The sequence below is a fragment of the Drosophila melanogaster genome, chromosome X (assembly GCF_000001215.4).
Source record: "Drosophila melanogaster chromosome X".
Taxonomy (NCBI): Eukaryota; Metazoa; Arthropoda; class Insecta; order Diptera; family Drosophilidae; genus Drosophila; species Drosophila melanogaster.
In genome coordinates, this window is record NC_004354.4 from 5987984 (window position 1) to 6007618 (window position 19635).

At 44.1% G+C, this 19635-nt stretch overlaps 2 protein-coding genes and 1 long non-coding RNA gene across 4 annotated transcripts; 2 read left to right on the top strand and 1 right to left on the bottom strand.

Moving 5' to 3' along the window:
* Positions 1–807: 807 nt before the first annotated feature.
* On the top strand, positions 808–4657 carry CG5966 (uncharacterized protein). 2 transcript variants are annotated; one of them, NM_132058.3, is made up of 3 exons: positions 808–1374; positions 2507–3402; positions 3502–4657. In NM_132058.3, the coding sequence occupies exons 1-3, from the start codon at positions 1257–1259 to the stop codon at positions 4108–4110; spliced, it is 1623 nt and encodes a 540-aa protein (NP_572286.1). In that variant the 5' UTR covers positions 808–1256; the 3' UTR covers positions 4111–4657. The 2 variants fall into 2 exon arrangements, with proteins under 2 accessions (NP_572286.1, NP_001284922.1); NM_001297993.1 differs by having other exon boundaries at positions 808–3402.
* A 4867-nt stretch (positions 4658–9524) lies between these two features.
* On the bottom strand, positions 9525–12814 carry CG4766 (uncharacterized protein). The gene is made up of 3 exons (NM_132059.3): positions 12011–12814; positions 10964–11517; positions 9525–10839 (listed from the first exon to the last, which is right to left on the bottom strand). The coding sequence occupies exons 1-3, from the start codon at positions 12211–12213 to the stop codon at positions 10490–10492; spliced, it is 1107 nt and encodes a 368-aa protein (NP_572287.1). The 5' UTR covers positions 12214–12814; the 3' UTR covers positions 9525–10489.
* A 713-nt stretch (positions 12815–13527) lies between these two features.
* On the top strand, positions 13528–17730 carry lncRNA:CR44498 (long non-coding RNA:CR44498). Its single transcript, NR_123808.1, has 2 exons — positions 13528–13977; positions 16079–17730. It is a non-coding gene; the product is annotated as a long non-coding RNA:CR44498 (long non-coding RNA).
* Positions 17731–19635: the final 1905 nt, after the last annotated feature.

Here is a 19635-nt window from a genome sequence, read left to right on the forward strand (position 1 = left end):
TATTGCCAATAATAATGGAATATCCTTAAAAACATGGTTCAAATCGTTAGGATCGTTATGGGTAGTTTATACAAATAAGTATATTTTTTCTCGCCGTGCCGAATGGGTTGTCGAGAACAGCTGCTGATTGCCCAAGGGGGCTGTTCCCCATCCTCTATTTCTGACCCATCATAAGATCCTCCCTTGTGCCGCCCTCTTCCTGTAAGAGATTGCTCAACGCATTCATGGCGGTCACTTTGTTGTCGTCGGCAGAGCGGATCGGCTTCCTTATCAAGAAGGTGCATCCAACAAAGAGCAGCTGGTGTACTTTGCATCTACACTGAGCGAAACGCTCGACTTGTGCACTATCAGCTGCTCAGGGCCTCTTGCTTTCCTCTCTCTCTTTCACACTCTCTGCTGTAAGTCGCGTGCCGAAGCTCATTGGTCAGTGTTGGCTGTCTAGCGAAAATACGACATAACTTCCATAGAAATAATATCTGTAAAAGGAGCGTAGTTATCAACATTTAATGGTATATATAGTGATACTTGAACGGGTTATAGATTTAAAGTATGTTTTTTTTCTGAATAGCCTTCATGGTAATTTCCACGAGATATTCGGCTTCCACCAACTGTTTATTACACTTGACCTTTGAAGTGGTAGACGTATTGTACGCATATGTATATGTCGGGAAATCGGCGGATCGGTCAGCACTATCTTCGATCGGCGGCTTCGGCTGCAGCTTCGGATGCAGCTTTCTGATTTCGGTTACGGTTTCGATTTCTCGCGACGTCTACGTCTTTATAAAAATTGCGTGGGGCGCAGCTGATCCGCTCAGTGGTGCGACGGTTTCCAAGCGACTCAGATCGGCGGAGATATACACGACATATAGCCCAGTCATTGGCGATAGTCAAAATCGAAAGAAACCGAGGGCCGCCAACTAACCTAACAAGCTAACGGCACACTCGAGACGAAAGACAGTCGATAAGATTAACGTCAACTTAATTAAAACTATAGAAAAGAAAAGCCAGGCACCAAACAAAAGGCCGATCGATCAATCGATCGATCCCATCGTAACTCGACTATACAGTCCTAGCCTTAGATAATAGCCAACTCGAGTGGCACTCGTTCAAGTGATTTGTGATTGTGGTTCAGTTAAGAACTGACTAAAGCCCTGGGAAAAAGTGTGTGATTCAAGTTGGGAATTTCCAAGATCCCCAGGATCTAAGGGATCACATTTGGCATCGGAATCGGAATCGGAATCAGATACAGCTGCAGGATGTATGTGGCCAACACGACGGGCGGCCTAATGCTGCAGACCATGTTGTATTTGGCCAACCACACCAGTCGGGCGGCAGTCAACACCCTGGTGGACCTACCACCAGCTCCCAAAAGTGGTAAGTAATTCGAGCCACGAGCCCACTTTTGGCTACCACCGATTGCACCACCCATCGTAACTAGAACATGTCCATCGAAAGTGGCCCAAAAGTATCTGCCACTTGAGCCACAGTGGCGGTCGAAATAGGAGTAGCTAAGGGATTTCTAGTGTTTCAATGAAATGAAATTTTTACAAATATGTAGAACTATTATTCAATAATAAGTTAAAGATTAGAATAAATACAAGATATCCCCACTTTATAGAGTAAGAGAGTAGAGTAATTGGAGCTATTATCTTGGCCGCAGCTGTGTCATTTGGGCCCAGTTAGGGGCAACCTTAAGTGGTTTCTTTTGCTGAGTGTGCTGAGCAAACAGTTTTCGGATCTTTAGTGCTTCGAAATCCAAAGATGCTGAGTGCTGCTCGCATTAGCAAATGGGGAAAGCTCTTTCAAGAAGCCCGCAGCGATTGCGATCACCTGAGTGATGGAGGCACAGGTGGCAACTCGGCGTGCTTCAATTTGATTTGGAAATCAGGGTCCCAAAAGGCTAATGACGCGACTCCGTCCGGTGCGGTTTCATATATGTACATATCGTGCGTACATATATGTAGATATATAATATGTATTCAGTTGTTGGAGGGACGCGGCACACGCCTATCTAATCGAAAACTTCCGATACAAACGGAAAGCCAAAGAAGACCACGATAAAATAGAGACGGCAATCCATGCACCACTGGCCAAATAAATTGAAGTCTTCTGGCCCATATGAAATACTTAATGGAACATTACAGGCATCTGACATCTTGAAAATTGTCTAAGGTTTTTTCATGGATCGTTAGGCTTTTTACCAGACCACAACAGTTCTAATTGAGATTTTGCAAAAGTTTAAAGGAATATTAAAAGAAGGCAGTTACGTTCAGATTAATGGTTTTATAATGCCTATTATAGTTTCATGGATTCAAATTGCCCGAGTAGATTATTTTCAAGATTTTAGCCTCAGTGGTTTTGAATTATAACTATATATAAAACTAGTGATAGTTGGTTATTTGTTGCTAAAATTCCAACCCGCTTATCTCAGTTCAGGTGTTCGCCTGTTGATTTATAGACCAAACATACCACAACAAACCCACTGATTTTCCCCAATCCTCGCCAGACATCAACGAGGTAAAATGCTTCGGAGTGTATGGCTGTTTTCCGATCAATGGACCCTGGAACACGGTGACCCGTTCGATAAATGTGCATCCGCAGAAGCCTTCGGAGATCGAGCCCCATTTCACACTGCACACGCGAAGGGCATTGGATCAGCCCAAGTATCTGGATCTCAATGATCCAGAAAGCGTTCAAGGCATGGGAATGAATCCCAAGGGCAAGATATTCCTGCTTGTCCATGGATACCTGGAGTCCGGTGAAATTCCCTGGATGTGGGACATGGCCAAGGCGCTGCTGGCCCACGAGCCCGAGGGTCGGGCATCCGTGGTCCTCATCGATTGGGGCGGTGGCGCTAGTCCGCCGTATGTCCAGGCGGTTGCCAATATCCGGCTAGTGGGCGCCATCACCGCCCATGTGGTGCACATGCTGTACGAGGAGTTGCGTCTTCCGAATCTGGACAATGTGCACATCATTGGTCACTCACTGGGTGCCCATCTGTCCGGCTATGCCGGCTATCACCTGCAGCACGACTTTGGACTGAAACCGGCCAGGATAACGGGTCTGGATCCGGCTGCTCCTCTCTTCACGGACACCGATCCCATCGTGCGGCTGGACAAGACGGATGCCCACTTCGTGGACATTGTGCACACGGATGCCAATCCCCTGATGAAAGGCGGGCTTGGCATCAATATGCGACTGGGACATGTGGACTTCTTTCCCAACGGTGGTTTCGATAATCCCGGCTGCAACAAGAAGTTCCAGGATGTGGTCAAGAAGAAGACGCTGTTCCTCACCATGCAGGAGTTCCTCGGCTGCAATCACATTCGCAGTCAGCAGTATTTTACGGAAAGCATCGGCTCGCAGTGTCCTTTCCTTGGAATAACCTGTGATTCTTTCGAGGTGGGTATCCTAGGCATTTTTATTGCTAATCAATTGCTCTTTGATTGATTTTTTGAATATTCAAACTTAAAATATGTAATATTGTTTCTTCCTTTTTAGAGCTTTAAGGACACGAAGTGCACCAGTTGCGAGGAGCCGGGCCACACGTGCCTGCGAATGGGCTACCACAGCCAGGAGGATTACCAGGAGCAGGTTGATCTTGGCCAGCTGCAGCAAGGCGACTCACCAGGGGTCTTCTACCTATGGACTGGAGATAGCAAGCCCTTCTGCCGACTGCACTATAGGATAACAGTGCGAGTTTCCGGACACGATGAGAGTACGCTACATGGCGGCGAGGTGGGCATCCTGTCCATTCAGCTGCACGATGCCCTGGTGAAGAAGGCTGGCAAAAATGAGCGAGCCGCCACGGAGATGATGAAGTTCTCCCAGAAGGCAATGTACTTTGAGCCGGGCTATGAATACAAAGCTTTGGTGGCCGGACGGAATCTCCGAGAGCCGGAGTACGCGACTGTTAATTGGGAGTACCCCACCAATATACTGAATCCACTCACATGGCGCATCCTATCCGCGCCGCGTATCTACTTGGAGTACATCCTCATCGAGGCGATGGAGTCCAGCGACCTATACCTAAAGTTATGTCCTCAGCACGAAGGAGCCATTCTCACGGGCGCTGAAAATGTCCTGCGCTCCAGCTATTGCAAGGATTAATATCAACCTGTTTACTTGATAATTTATTGGCTAATTGATGATAATATTATCATTTCAATTAATTGATTAATTATCCACTAAATTCGGAACTGTATGTAAGCTATATCATTACTTAATTAGCTAATTAATTTGTAATTTTGCTCATGTCTAATGATTAATTGGCTAATTAATTAAGAACTCAGCTCACACTTTCTCAGCACCCAATATGATTGCGTAGAAAATCAAAGAAAGCAGTGCAGGTTTGCGTCACCGCTAAGTTGTTTGCACAACCAGAAGTGGCACAGATGCAGATGCGTGTCTGCGCTGTGGGAACAGATCGAAAAAGTGTTCCCAGTTTGACTTTTATAGCAACTCGCTGAGAAGGAACAGTTTGTATTTTATTATAGTATTTTAATAGTTCGAAATACGAAACAATCATCAAACCGTTATTTATTTTATAAAATAATATGTTTCATATACAATATATTTTTTTTTTTGAGTTAAATGTATTTGTAGTCGTAGTGCACTGATGTAGTCTAATTTAATGTAAATAAACATGCAAATATACAAAGGTTTCTGTGTTTATATTGTATACATATATAATTGCACAAGCAAAGCTTAATTTTCAGAAGTAAATCCGATGTGATTTAAATCTTGGTTATTCAAATGAAGACCCATTTCTTGCGCCGAAAGCGCGACTTATAGGTAACCTGAAGTTAGATAATTGTGATAAAAAGGTTAAAGACAACACGACAAGCCCCCAGTTGTGGATCTGCCTGCCATAACTCAAATCAGCTGTGGATTCTAATGAATTATAAACACAAACACGAAACTGTGGAGACGGGGAACATTCCATGACATGGATACCCAGTCTGTGTTGATGTTAATATTTTAAATGCTTATCGGGGCAAATGTATCTATCGCATGCATGTGTATCTTTTACATATAATTGATATTATCTGCATTGATTCGACTCGTTTTCAACTTCGTTCGCTGCTGTCTCGATTTCGGTTTTGGTTTTCGTTTCTGTTTTGTTTTCGTTTGAGTTTCAGTTTAAGTTTCTGTTTCTGCGGCCGGCTCTTTGTTTTATGATCGAACATTTGGACATTCCAACGCTCTCCGGGCAGCCCGAAAGCCTCAGTTGTTACACAGAAAAAAGTTGTGAGGTGTTGTCACACCAAAAATACATAATATTTACATTTTTAGCGGTTTCTTAGTTATTACTTGGTCCAAATTCGGCACACAATTATTAGAGACCATGTTTTGTGCAGCGGAAAATCAGAGCTTTCGATCCAAATCACATTTCGCAGGTTTTTGAAAATTTTAATTTTTTTCAATTTTTTGCATTTTTGGTAAGGGGTAACATCATCAAAATTTGCGAAAAATTGTCAAAATTTGAAGTATAAAGCTTGGTATATCAATCGATTGGAAATTAAGTTACGAGTTCAACGAGGTATGGCATTCCGAATTTGGATAATTCTTCGCGTTTTTATGGTTAAAAATCTGCTAATAATTTTCTAAAAATATGGATGTAAATATATAAGAAAATAAGGGTTTTAATTGTTGTTTTTTGCCTACAACTTGACCAAAATAAGTCTCACAATGAAAAGAGACACTGTTTTGTACAGTGGGCAACCTCAATTTTCGGCCCAAATCACAAACTGCAGACTTTTGAAAAATAAAATTTTTTTACATTTTTTGCATTTTTGGTAAGGGGTACCATCATCAAAATTTGCAAATTTCCAAAAAATGTCAAAAAAATAAAAAATCCCAGATTTAAATGCCAGTCGATGGGGCATTAAAATACGAGTTCGGCGAGGTATGACACTCAATATTTGGATCGATAATTTCATTGTTATGGCCGTTAAACCAATTGTAGAGCAAGCTATAAAGCATAAGTTCCTGAAACTATCCTCAGTGTACTATGGTTTCAGTCTCAACCTCAAAGTGAACCTGGCCCATAAATATGTTGACAGAGACAGAGCGAACGACAGAGGGAGACGGCTGATGATCATGTTGACAATGTTTCGCCGGAGTTCATTTCATTCGTTTCTGGGAATTGAAATTGTTTGAAAACCTTTTCATGTTTTGACTTTCGTCGCTCCACCTGTATCCCCCATCCCCACGATGTGTGCCCACTTATTCCCATGATATGCATTCATTAATAATGTTAATCGATTTGGGATAACCCTTCGATCTTGGCCACCGTATGTCCCGAAAATGTCATCATGGGAATTACGGCCAAGCAAATGGCCAAGTGCCTCCCCTTTTCTCTGTTTGCTGTTTGATATTTTTTGGGCTGACTACTAACTGCAGCTGGAATCCATTAGCCATCCGCCTCTTAATTAGTTCACCTTGGCCTCGGCTTCCTTCTTAGATTTTCCAACTCCTTTGCTGCAGCTCCTTATTTTGTTGTTGTTGTTTTGATTTTCCTCACTTTTTCCCCCGACTTGTGGCATAAATCAGACGAGTGCGCCGGCTGAGGGACATCAAATGGGCCTCGAGCCCAAATCAAAATGTCATAATTTCAACGGGGCCAACATCGGCGACAATACGTCAACATGCCCACCCTATGGATTTTCCAGTTTTTCACCCTTTCCATGGGTCCATGTAGATCCACACCCACCCACTCTGTCATTTCGCCGTTTAATTAGTCGGCCGCGCCGGCGTCGCAAACAAATCACATAATTATGATTGAGCGCAGGCAGCGCCAACTCTTTTTATATATATTTCAAATTTTATTTTCCCCACTTTTTTAGAGGGCAATAAAAGGGGAAATCATCCGGACTTTCCTCCCGCTGTGGCTCATTTTGGGGTTTCCTTTATGGGACGTCAGAGACGCGTGCATAAATATAAATCAGGGCCGGCTCACAGCTGCCGTAATTGAATGCAAATGTCCATCCAAAAATACGATGGCTCTAAAGTGTTTCCCCCCCTGTCGAAAATCTATGTGATATACGTATGCACCCTATAGGCGACAATCTGCTCTAAATTATCACGTGTAGGTGCCGCCGTCGTATTTCCCCGCCGCTTTCCCCGCTTTTCCTGCGCTCCATTGTCTTTGCTGGCGATGCGTGGAAAACTAATTTCCCACTACCATCCCGCTGGCATTTTCCCGGTGCCATTCATCTTGTGCATTTCTCTGATATTCATAATTCGTGGCGTGTGCGCCGAGTTTTCCCCACACGCCCTCCACCATCACTATCCACATCCCACTCCACCACTCTCCCATGAAATCCATTTACCAGCTTCGCAGGAGGAGGACGCCAAATGATGAGTCGCCTCCTTTTGTCAGCTTGGTAAATTGCACCACGTGTTTCTGATAATGACGACATAATTACGCCACAAGTTGGAGTGAATGGAAAACAAGGCTGGAAAAGCAGAGTTAGTGAATTAAAAATTCTTATAAGCCAACTAACTCATTAAAAAATTAATTTTTTTCTTTCATAAGTGATTTTGAGGAATATGTTGTATTATGTTATTATGTAAAAATGACTAAAAGTAATTTAAGTAAGTTTAAGTTTAGCGCGCACTTACCCTTTACTTCCACCAAACTAGTGTGTCAACCCTCGCTAAAAGATCTAAGCAAATAGAATGTCAAAATGCAAACGACAAACAAAAACAAAAGGCGCAAAAGGATAATGGATGATGGGGTTGGGCGAAGGAGCAGGATAGCAGAAAACCGCCCGCGGTCACTTAGAGCCCTAATTTAAATATCATTAGTGAACAATTAAAACAAAGAAATGCCATTCGAAGCCATGCGACAAAGCCAGAAAACGCAACCCAGAGCCCAGAAAACAGAAGCCCGAAATGCCAGGACAATGCGACGCCATCGCAATAGCAAGTCGCCTGTCACCGCCCACGAGTCGCCTGGGGGCGTGGCAGGTCTCGACGGAAGGATACGGAGTCAGGAGCTACGAAAACTGGAGGGCGGGTGCGCATAAATGTCAACGAGAAAAACAAAAAGGAAAAAAACTGACGAGCATTGACTCGCAAGATTCGAACATTAGATATCCTGTTTGGAAAAAATAAATGAAGTGAAATAAAACTATTTCCATTCAATTATTTAAATCAAATTCTATTGTAATTTTAAAATTTTCATCCATGTAAGGGACATAGTCACACTCACAAAGTTTTCACAATTTTGATAGATTTATAAGCATGCTCAAAAATTCCCAGGGTATCTGTGTACAAACCAAAATCCAGCGGCGAAAAGCGACAATATTTTGTTGTGGCTTCGCCAAAGTTGTGACAGCCGATCAAATGAGAAGGCTGCCCGGGATCAGGATGATTTTGGGACTTGGCCATGTGAATGGGCAGGTGCTGCGTCATGGTTCCTGGTACTTCGAACTGAGCTCTAACTGTTGGCCCCCATTAAATGGCCTCTCGAATACCATTTGTCAACGGGGCAATGGGAATCGTGCCTTATCGATGCGAAGCAACTGGCACATGGTTCTGGTCGCATCTCCACCCACAAAGTGAATGAAAATTAAGGAAAACAGGCAGTCACGTGTCCTCCCGCTGGCGGCCAAGTGCGCATCCTGCGGAGGATTCGCCTGCGGACTCGGATACCGATTCGGTCACCTGATGATGCTTTTCCCAGGACCAAGAACAGGACCACAGCCAAAGCTAGAGCCACAGCCAAAGCCACCCAGTCGAGGGTTAGTGGCACAGGGGTTACTGCTGGTGATGGAGGGCTGCGTAACATGATCCCTGCGTGCCTTGGCATAATTTGTTATTTTGGCCCACGCATTATTATATCCTTGGCATATCCTTGGACTCGAATCGCTCCGACCAACTGGCTCTTTGTGCTGACGCTGATTATATCCCGTGCTCTCCGTTTAGAGACACCTTTTGTCGACGCGTCCATCGAGGAAAATATCGATTACATTCGCTGAAAGTTTTCGTTCCGCAAAAAATCCAAAAAAAAAGAAAGAAAGAAAAAAAAAAACGAAAAATAATAAAGTAAAGCGAAGGGACAAAAGAACCGCAGAACAAAGCAGGCAAACCACTCGGTTTTCGTGGATCCAGCCCCCGCCAGAAAATAACCATAAATAAGGGTAATAAAAGTGATGCTCAGTTGTCGCTGCAGCAGCTGCATCTTCCCAGCCTCAGATCCCAAGACGATTCCGATCCACATCCAGATCCAGATATGTCGTCGTTTGCAAATAAATATTCGCCACTGCCAATAATCATAACATTAACTCAACCGCCGATCGAACTAATGAGATCCCAGCACATCCTTTCCAGATTTGTCCTTTTTTTGTGGTACATCTTCCGTTTGTCAGCCTCATTTAAATATATGAATATCAGTTAAGAACATCCATTTTTTAACTCTCCATGTTCTTTCAGCAAGTGTTGTGTAAGTATTTGCTAAGCAATCAAGTGATTTAAAATACAATCCCTATTGATAGGAAAACAATACCTGGAGTGTTGCCTTTGGCTATCCTTGAATTTATTCAAGCATTTTTTACATTAGCAATCTAGGATTATGTTGTACTTAAAACAAACTGCGGATAATCGTGGTAAATGTTAGGCATCGCATAATAGACATCGACATACATAAATATGTGTATATGTATATGTAAGTAGTAAAACAATGTTAAGTTGGACTTGGAACGATCAATGGAATCTGTATCTCCCTCTGTTCTAGCGCTATATGTATATATTATATATTTTTTGTATGTTCGTTTTGCTTTGATCTAGGATCTGCGAACTGTGAAACAATCGTATACGTCGAGTGTGTATAGCCACCGTGTAAAAGGAGCCGCCTGGACAAATGCTCTTTTTTCATTCTCTCGATTTTTCGATTTTTCCATCCGGACTTGCGAACCGGCGAGTCCATTGTTCGCCGGCCAAACAAAGGATGTGTCGTGAGCGTCGAGGGGCGAGTTATTAAAAACAATATTCGAGGCTTAGCCGGATCGCTTGGATGGGCAGATATATATCTCGAATCGCATCGAGTCGAGTTGAGTCGAGTCGAGTCGAGTCGAATGGGGAGTGGACTTATCTCGCATCTTCGCATTAACACTTTCGCACACACACACACACACACGCGCACGCACGCAGACAGTCACATATACACAGACATGGCACAAAATGGCCGCCAAGGAGCTGTGCTTATGCGTATGTATTTATTCGCATATGTACCTTTCATCTCCGACTTGCCTGGCACCTCATACACATCAGCACTCCCCCGACTTCGGATGGGTCGATATTTGCGTGACTGCAAGAAGAAGTTAGTCAAATCAACAATATGTGAATGGAGCAAAAGAATCTAATCTAACGGGTAAAAAAATAAGAACAATATTCACTCTATGAGTGCGGTTAATAATTATAAATTCCTGCCAAAAATGTCATCGCCATTATCGACCAGTCGTGACCTTTAACCTCTGACACCTTACAACTTCTCAAAGGCGTTGGCATTTGTGAGGAGCTCGCGGGTCAAGCGCCACACCTGCTTGGCCGCCTGCTCCAAAGCACTGGGGGATTTACCCTTGAACATGTCCAGTGCGGGAAGGAAGTAGTGGGGACAACGGCGATACTGCAGACAGGATATCAGCTGCAGGAATATCCCATTGATGCGGTCAGCGATGCAGCCCTCGTCCCACTCAAAGTCCCGCGGATGCTTCTCGCACTCGTAGAGCAGCAGGTTCTTCAGGTGATACGCACTGATGGGATTGCCTGGTAAATCCAGATGCCTGTCCCTCAGGGTCTTCAGCATGCTCAGACAACGTCGACGACAGCCACCTGAAAGGAATTCAATATGAGATTTAAATACACCAGATTTCAAATTCCCAAACTATACTAAAAGTTGCTAGTAAATTGTGTGATCTTTTCTGTAAGTGTAAAGGTGTATCCATAAGATGTTTACCTTGCAGCAGACGGTTTTCGGCCTCGAAGAAGCTGAGCACCCAGGCATCGCCCTCCATGCTGGCGGCATTGTTGTTCTTGTTCTGCATGATGACGCTCTCCTTGGACAGAAGATCGAAGCCCTCGGTCTTGACCTCCGCCACGATGTTGGGATGTGGCCACGGGAGATGTGGTACCGGCCAGTGGGCCGCCGATCTTGGCCAGATGCCTGAGCACTTAAATGCCGGCGTAATCTGGACCACGAATCGCTCCCGAATGCGCAACTTCACCTCGCTGGTGTCGCCCACCATTTTGACCATGTCGCGGTAGACACTTTTATCGCACGCCTGGGCCACCAGAGTCTGGAAACGGGCACGGATCTTCCGGGAGGACAAATAACCACTGGCCGTTATGAACTCCACCCACAGGGACATGGACCGCTTCCTTCCATCGCTCAGCTTCAGAACAGCACATCCCGGCAAGGTGCCATCGTCCACGAAATTGAAGACACCCATTTGATTCAGATACAGCACTATCTCGAATTCATTCGGGGATATCACTTCAACGCCCTCGAATCTGTAAAAGTGATGTTAACTATTTCGATGAAACCGCTTACTTACAATACTATATATATATTTTTAAATCTATATATTAATCTGATAGTTTATCGTGTTGAAATGAGTATAATAGGGGGCGACTGCTACTCCGTTTCTGGTGGCGAGACCTCGATGAGCATGACTTGTCAGTTAACTGACAATGACTCTGCACTTTGGTTGTAATGATCGCAATGGAGTGAAGAGGATCGGATTTGATTGCAATGGTGTGGAACTACTGGAGTGAGAAGTAGCCGCGATGACAGTCATCAGGGCACTGGAATTACCCAGATATCTTGTTGATGGCTCTGTGGTTGGGAACACTAGACATCTCTGATCGGATGAGCAGCTCTCGTTTTTATTAGCTAACTTATGCATCGGCTTAACATTAGGTAATATAGTTATTAATATATGGTTATTAAGAAACTAAAGAAAAGATACTGAGATACTAATGAAAAGATACTGAAAAAGTTTACCTGCCATTGCACTCGACGAGGCTGGAGATGAATCGCGGCTCCTGCAGTTCCACCTCTTTGAGGATGTCCTGGACGATCTTGCAGATCTCCCGGATGGCGGTGGCCGTCTTGTACATCCTGGCCTGAACCCTCTCCGTGCAGAATCGATTCATCTGATAGACCATGCGCGTCTGGGCGGCCATCATGTCCGGCGGCACCAGCATGGTACTCAGTTCGAGTTCCACCAAGCTCCAAAAGTACCAAAAGTACAACGATCTATCTGTAGATGTATCTTTTTACCGGCGACACTTGGTCTGGCGGCCAACTTAAAAGCCAGCCAATTATGCGAAATTCGGCAGCGGGTCTCCTTCTGGACGGGACAGAACAAAGGAACAATTCAATTGTGAGTTACGGTGACAGCAGAACCAACAATGGGCACAAGTGGAGCACGACGACGACGATGACCGCGGTGTACCGAGTATGTATATGGGTATTTTAGCTTTTGGCTCTTCAATTTTAGTAGCTGCTGCCCGCAGATACAGTATCTGCATTGGCGAATTGCTGACCGAATGATGCGCTGCGCTCAATAGCGATACCCCCAGCCTGATGCCGCTGCCGATGCCGATGCCGATTCCGAGTACGAATCGAAGTCAGCCAAACGATACTGATACCGATACCGAAGTCGCGGCTGGCTGGCGTTGTAAATCTCGCGGATATTTACAGCTTCGGGCAGATAAAAAAAAAAGCGCTGAAAGTGCAGTTTGGCCCGGCTGCAGCGAAGTATCTCAATATCCATGCCAGTATCTAACAAATCCGCCATCTCGGTGGCAGTGGCATGAATGGGACTCACAGGCTCAGATACACACAGCTGCACACACAAAGATACAGATACATGTCGGTGCTGTCACGTGACAGGGGTCTCTGTCTCGTGCCACGCATTCCGACGCTTAAAAAATCGATGAGATACTCGCCACAGGCCCCGCGTATCTGTCGTATCTGCCAGATGCACTTTGACAAAAATCTAGGCACTTTAAACGTTATAGATACAATTCTAATAGTAACTCTTTCTTAGTTGTTGTAGCAAAGAGCCACTTCTTCTTATCACAAATGTTATATTTTTCAAAGAAGAAATAGTTCGGTTATTTGATTTAATATAATTCCCTACTTAAGGTTCTGACTAAAATTACTAGTTAACATTAAAATAAAAAACACAAACAGAACTTCATTTTTCTGCGTGTACTAAAAACAAATACGCTCTCTGTCTGTCTCTCTGGCCTGCATGCGTATGGGTGTATCTATGGGGTTGCCTGCTTGTGTATCTGTGAGAGCGGCGCGTTGCCATTGGCCCGTCGAGGCCACGCCCCATTTGGCGGCCGTTACGCTGCGGCGCCCTCTTTGAAGTCTTGCGAGCCGCGGTGTGTGTATCTGTGTGTAAATTTAATTTGTTAAATACATTTCGGCCTGCCATCGCGTACAAGTTGTGTGCAATAATTTATCTGAAATGTGCACTCATTTAGCAAAGAGCAGCGAGCAACGAGCAACCCTCGTCCATGTCCCACGTTTGCCGGCCGATATCTTTATATCTCGCATCTCGCGGATACACAGATACATTTACACTCATAAATATGTCGCGTGGATTAATGTGCCAGTTGGCAATTTCTGACAGCGCTCTCAGTTCCAAGCGAGCAACTTCCTCCGTTCTCGGTTACCGCCTTTCCCCCTCTCCGTACGTCTTATATACCATATAATAATATGTACATCGTGTATACATACATATATGTAGTGTACTTGATGGACATGTGGCAAGATCAAAGCGCCCGTCGCCTCCTCCAATTAGACAAATCCCAAACGCAGCCACTAATTCGAGTGGAGGCAAAACACAAACCGAACACAATTGCCGACGACCAGCAGAATTTTCGCAGAAGGAAGCGGAAAAAAGGGGTCAAGCATCCCATGGTGACGGAAGTATCTAAAGACGTATCTGCAAGGTATGGATACAAAATGTTTAAGATACATACATATATGGAAAGAGATGCAGTGAACTAAAAGTTTTAAAAAACGTATAAGTTAGGAAATATATACAGCGAAATACTTAAAAAAAACTATATATCGAATATGATCAATTAGATGGCCCTTTAAACTAATTTTGGCCACTTAACGAAGGCCCACTGTATCTTTTGTTGGCTGTTAGGTCTTTTGTTCGGCTTTATTGACATCAATCAGTGGCAGTTTGAGCAGATCTAGCCATATCTAAATAGTATTCAGCCCATTCCAATTTGTTGGGGCCGTGAATCGTTGCTGTCAGCCGAATTTTAATGGAGCCCCAATGAATGGGATACGATTGGATGGGATACCATTTTAGAGAGAACGACGATGCCAGGTGCTCCTCACCACTCCATGGCATTTGGCTGATTTTTGGCGCGCTGGATTTCCACGTAACCAGATAGATGGAGGTGGCACTGGAACTCCTATCTAGATGCGCGCATATCTGCATAAATTTCAACAAACAGAGGAAACTAAAAAAAAGGCCACAACAAGGAGAACTACACAGTTTTTTTATTTTTTTTTCCAGTTTTTCGGTTTTCAGACCCAGGATCGTGGGTCTCGGGGTCGCCGACCATTCATGTGACTTCATGTGGCATGTGTGTGTTTTTCCCGTATTTTATATATCTCTTAGATCTCAAAGAAATTTGAATATAATTTATGTGCAATCGTCGCTTTTTTTTTTCGGTTGGTTACTGACCGCCCGTTCTAGAGGTCCGGTTCGGTTCTGTTCGGTTCAGTTCAGTTCTCGTTCCCCCGAAATGAAGAACGATCCATCCATCTAAACGTTTGTCACTTGCTCCGTTGTCGCCGCCACGTTTGTCTTCTTGCTGCTCCGCCAGCTCTGCTCCTTCGTCGCCGCGTCATCGTCTCTTTTGTCTTAGTGCCCCTGTCCCATCCTATACCATCCCGATCCGATCCCATTCGATCCGATCGGATCCCATCGGACTCCGTTACGATTCTAGTCCCTTCACTAACCATTCAGCGCAGTTTATTCCTCCGGCACATAGACATAATCAGGCTGTTCAGCTGAGCTGGGACCTCCAATTCTGGGAAATAGCGAGCCGATTAAAAAGATCATGTATCTAGATCTGAGAAAGTTATGGTGTAATCAGGCAAGCAAAGCAAAAAAGTATCTATCGCATGTGCATATACAAAGTTAAAAGTTTTCTAAGCTTTATGTAACTATCTTTACTTTGTAGTTTATAGACCTTAGTTTTAGACTTAGACTCTAGACTTTATTGACATTTCCAGGCTTCATGATTTCTCACATAACTCATAGATACTATGGCTTTTACTCAGATACCAAGTAAACAGCTGGTGAATTGATACTCGAGTGTTTCTGATATTTATACCTCAAAGCACTTTGTAATTCCCAATTTGTTTAAAGGCTTTGGTCATTGGTCGTCGATGACATTCCCATCGCATGTCGACGCAAAGCTGAAACGTGTGATGAATTAATAAGCATCCAATCCACTCCAGACTGCAAGTGGTCCTGCTCCCTCCCGATCCTCCAGCTCCAGCTCCATTCGCTCCGATCCTCCATCCTCCAATCTCCATTGCGTTGCAATGCTAAGCGGATTTGCGTTTATGGCCATTAACCCGGCGCTGGTGCGTGTGTGGTGCTACTTTTTGATCCGCTCTCGAGGATCGGGGATGGGGACATGGCAGAGCGGAGATCGCCGATCAGGGAAACTTCACTTGCTGACGGACCGGCGCTTTTTGCTCAAGTCCGTCTGACATTTGACTACTTTATTGAATTATGACAGCGAACAAATCAGCGACACGATCCGCCAGTGAGGAGTGCATCCTCTCATCATCGATTCTCCATATCATGCCCGTAAAGCCCATTTGGTTCGGTTTTTTTTACCTTCACTCATTGCGCATGCGCCACCGCCGCCCAAGGTCCAAAACCCACTACTGCACTTGGCGAAAAGCCAGGGGTACTTTCCAGAATATCAATATATATATATATATAATAAGAAGTTTTGGTGCTAATCTTAAACTATAATAGCTGTAATAAAATTATTCGATTTTTATTTCTAGATTTAATCGCTAATTTGAATCGCCTACGCAATTGTTGCAACTTCAACTTGCTTCTTTCTTTGCACAGTGTGCAATCCATCGCTTTGTGAACTGGAGCCTCGACATCGCCTACTCGCGGACATGTGTTCCCTCCTCATCTGATTGGAATATTAATTGTGACGAATGCAGCCGAGATCTTTTTTTCTTACCACCAGCCATCCTACGATTCTGGCCGACAAGTGCACGCCAGTTGGGCCAACTGAATCGAGCTGAAGAGGCCCACTGATGTCATTTTACTTAACATTAATTTCAAATAATATCATAATTTATCGTTACAACGCAGGCATTGCTGCTTGGCGACTCCCGATGTTCGATTCTCATTTCAGACACGTACCGTGGAATCGATCTCAATTTCGTAGTTCAGATATCACGCGCACACAGAGGCCGAAAATGCGGCCACGTTCTCGTCCCTGCCCATCAAAGGGCAGGCAGGCAGGCAAGGCGGTGGCAGTCAGGCCCTTTTCCACTTGGCCAGATTGGATGGCCAATATATACGCGAAGCGACGGCGGCGGCCCTTTTCAAGATGCCACGATCACGTTGACATTTTCGCCTGGACGCGGCAGTTGTTGCCCCACTAGATATACCCGCGCCGATTCCCCAGATCGCTGTCTCCATTTCCATTTCGATTCAAGATCCCCATCCCGAACCCCACGATTGTTGACATGTCGCCGCCTGTGATTGATTTAGGGCCGTTTTTTTCCTTTTCCGCCGAAGCGCAGCCGTTTGAACCCATTGTTTTTGGCCCAAAAACAAAGAAAATCTGACCAAAAACAAAAAAAAATAAAATCAAAAGGGCGTATGACGATGCCAAACCGACGACGTGAGCTGCCGTCTTTGAGAACTGGTTGATGGTGGTGTATGGTAACTTGGTTTCAACTTTTTGGGATACCCCTCTCATGTTAATTGATAGCACGGATTAGTTGGATCGATATGTGCAATGCTTTTGATATGACTTCCAGGAAATTTTCGTTCGCAGCTCATTTGAATTATGAGAAACGAGAATAGATTTCCCAGGGATATTTTATGCATTTTGGTGACCATTTATTTGGCTTTTCCTTTCGATTGCTCCTCCGATCGCGTTCACTATCTATCACCTGTAAGTGCAAGACGCGAAGCTCAGGTGAAATTTATCAGCCACAAAGGTAGGAGTTCCTCCTGCAAGTTCCTCCTCCTCCTCCACTTGCAGCCTGCGATTCTCGAGCTGGGGAGGCTGCCCTGGGGGCGCTCGCTGGCTCACTGGCTCACTGGACTCCTTGCTTCCTTGGATGTATTAAATTAATATTTGCTTTTTGTCAAAAGGCTATAATCAAGCACGCTGGCGATGACAGGCTAAGAGGCTCTAATTACAGCTTGTTACCCTGATGCAGCGGCCACACAGGTCGTGGCTCACTTCGCTTTCGCCTTCGCCTTGGAATGGAGTGGAGTGGATCTGGAACTGGACTGGGACTGGGACGGGGACTGGGACTCATACTTCCACCGGTGCCTCGTCTTCCGTTTATGCTAAGTGGCAAGCGCCGTGGTCGCCCTCATCCCTATGTCCATCCTCATGCTACTCCGACCTTCACGCAGTCCAGCTTCGCGTGATCCTCGCTGCAGAAGCACAATTATGCACTGCAAGAAATTCATATTAAATATTACAAAAATAGATAAAATTCATAGTTAAATATGCCTTGATATTGCATTTATTTTGAAAGTTTTATAAATATAAATCGAATTTTTATAAGCCACGTTTTGGTATCTCCTGCTGGAAGTCATTTTAAGCGTTTTATAATTTAGGTTATATCTAGTGCCTAGTTTTGTTCCAGTGTAGCCAATGCCAGCTCATCCCGGGCAGCAGCATATTTGCGGGTTTAATGCACTGCCTCCACTGCCTCATCCTGCTGCCTTTTCTACTGCAGTTTGATTGAAGTCAGCAAATTAAAATCCCCTGCCAGGTGCCCTCAAAAGAGCCAAAGAACCAAAGAACCAAAGAACCAAGAGCCCGAATCCAATCGACTTCAGTTGGTGGCATTCCAAATGCAATTCTCACGATTTGGCAGCCATTTGTGTACCTCGGGCCTCATCATCTCCTTGTAAGCTGCTCATTTGGCCATCGCCAACAAGCCGGCCGGCACAGATGCTCTGGCCCGATCAAATTAACCATTTAAATAAAACATTTGTTTTGATTTGCCAGAGGTGGATGAGGTGCGGATTTGCTGGCGGCTGGCGGGGATCGGTGGGGATGTGGCCAACATGCTGGCTGACAGGCGGTCAGAAGATTGGGACAGCAGGTCCTCATCGAGTTCAGCGCCAGATTTAACCGGTATATAAGAAGTTTATATAATATGTATATATCACAAGTGAGTGAATTTTCCGCCGATTTGTCACGCAATGATGTGCGAAATGCCTTGCACGCACCGGTTGATTTTGAACCAAACTTTGTTTTAAACTTAACAAAAAAAAAGAACACCCAAAATGAAGCGGTTATAAAATTTTAATTATTGCCTGCAAATGGGTGTGGAAATAAAAATGAATATTCCTTAATTGCTATGCCATATGCAGGCGATCATTTCGAGTGGGTGACATGCGAAGGGGCTGTGACAAATTGTGTGTTTAAAATGCGATTATGAGATGTTCATAAAATTTGCTCTTGCGGCCATTAAAACGTATATAAATTGCATGGAAATGGAAATCTCCCAGTGCGATGGTGACAGCAAACAGGAAGATGGGAACCAGAGGAGGACCAGCCGATTGCCGAAATTATCATTTATTAATTATTATTATGGTTTAATTTGTGTGGGAAGCGGCGGATCAAACAGTGTCTGCCGCTCAATGGAATAAGCAAATGTTTAGAAAAATATAAAAAGGAAACACACAGACGCACTGCGTCTGCGTCGACAACAAATAATAAATTTGAGAATGAAACCGCATTAAAATGCAAATCAAATCCAATAAAACACAACTCATTAAAAGCGCAACTAGGCGGTTAACAACCCGATCGAAAAATAAAAGACATTTGAATCGAATTTAGCCCAATCGAGTTGATCCAAAATCATCGCCGTCATAAATGGCCATAACCAAATCGCCCACCTGAATAAATTCGATCCATTCCAACCGAATGTGAATGTGAATGTGTTGGAATGCAAATCGAAATCGAAAATGTTCTCATCAAAAATTAAAAAGAGAACAATATTTGTACTTTGTTTTTTTTTTTTTTTGTGCAGTATGTATCTCAAGCAAATTATTATGATCATTAAAGGGTATTCAGAGGTGCGACTATGCCGTGTTAGCATGATTTGCGTGTCGCCTCTGCAATTGTCATTTGCTGGGTAATTTACAACTATAAAATACAAAAGCCGCACATGCATAAATCAACTTGGTCGCAATAAAGTATAAATTAAGGCTAAAAATAATGGAGAGCCGCAGAAGTGGACAGTTGACTGCCAAAAGCTAAAAACAGAAGAAGGTAACAACACGAAACAATGGGGGAAAAATTAAATTATTTAATTTATGAATGACATAAAGTTTAATTTGAATG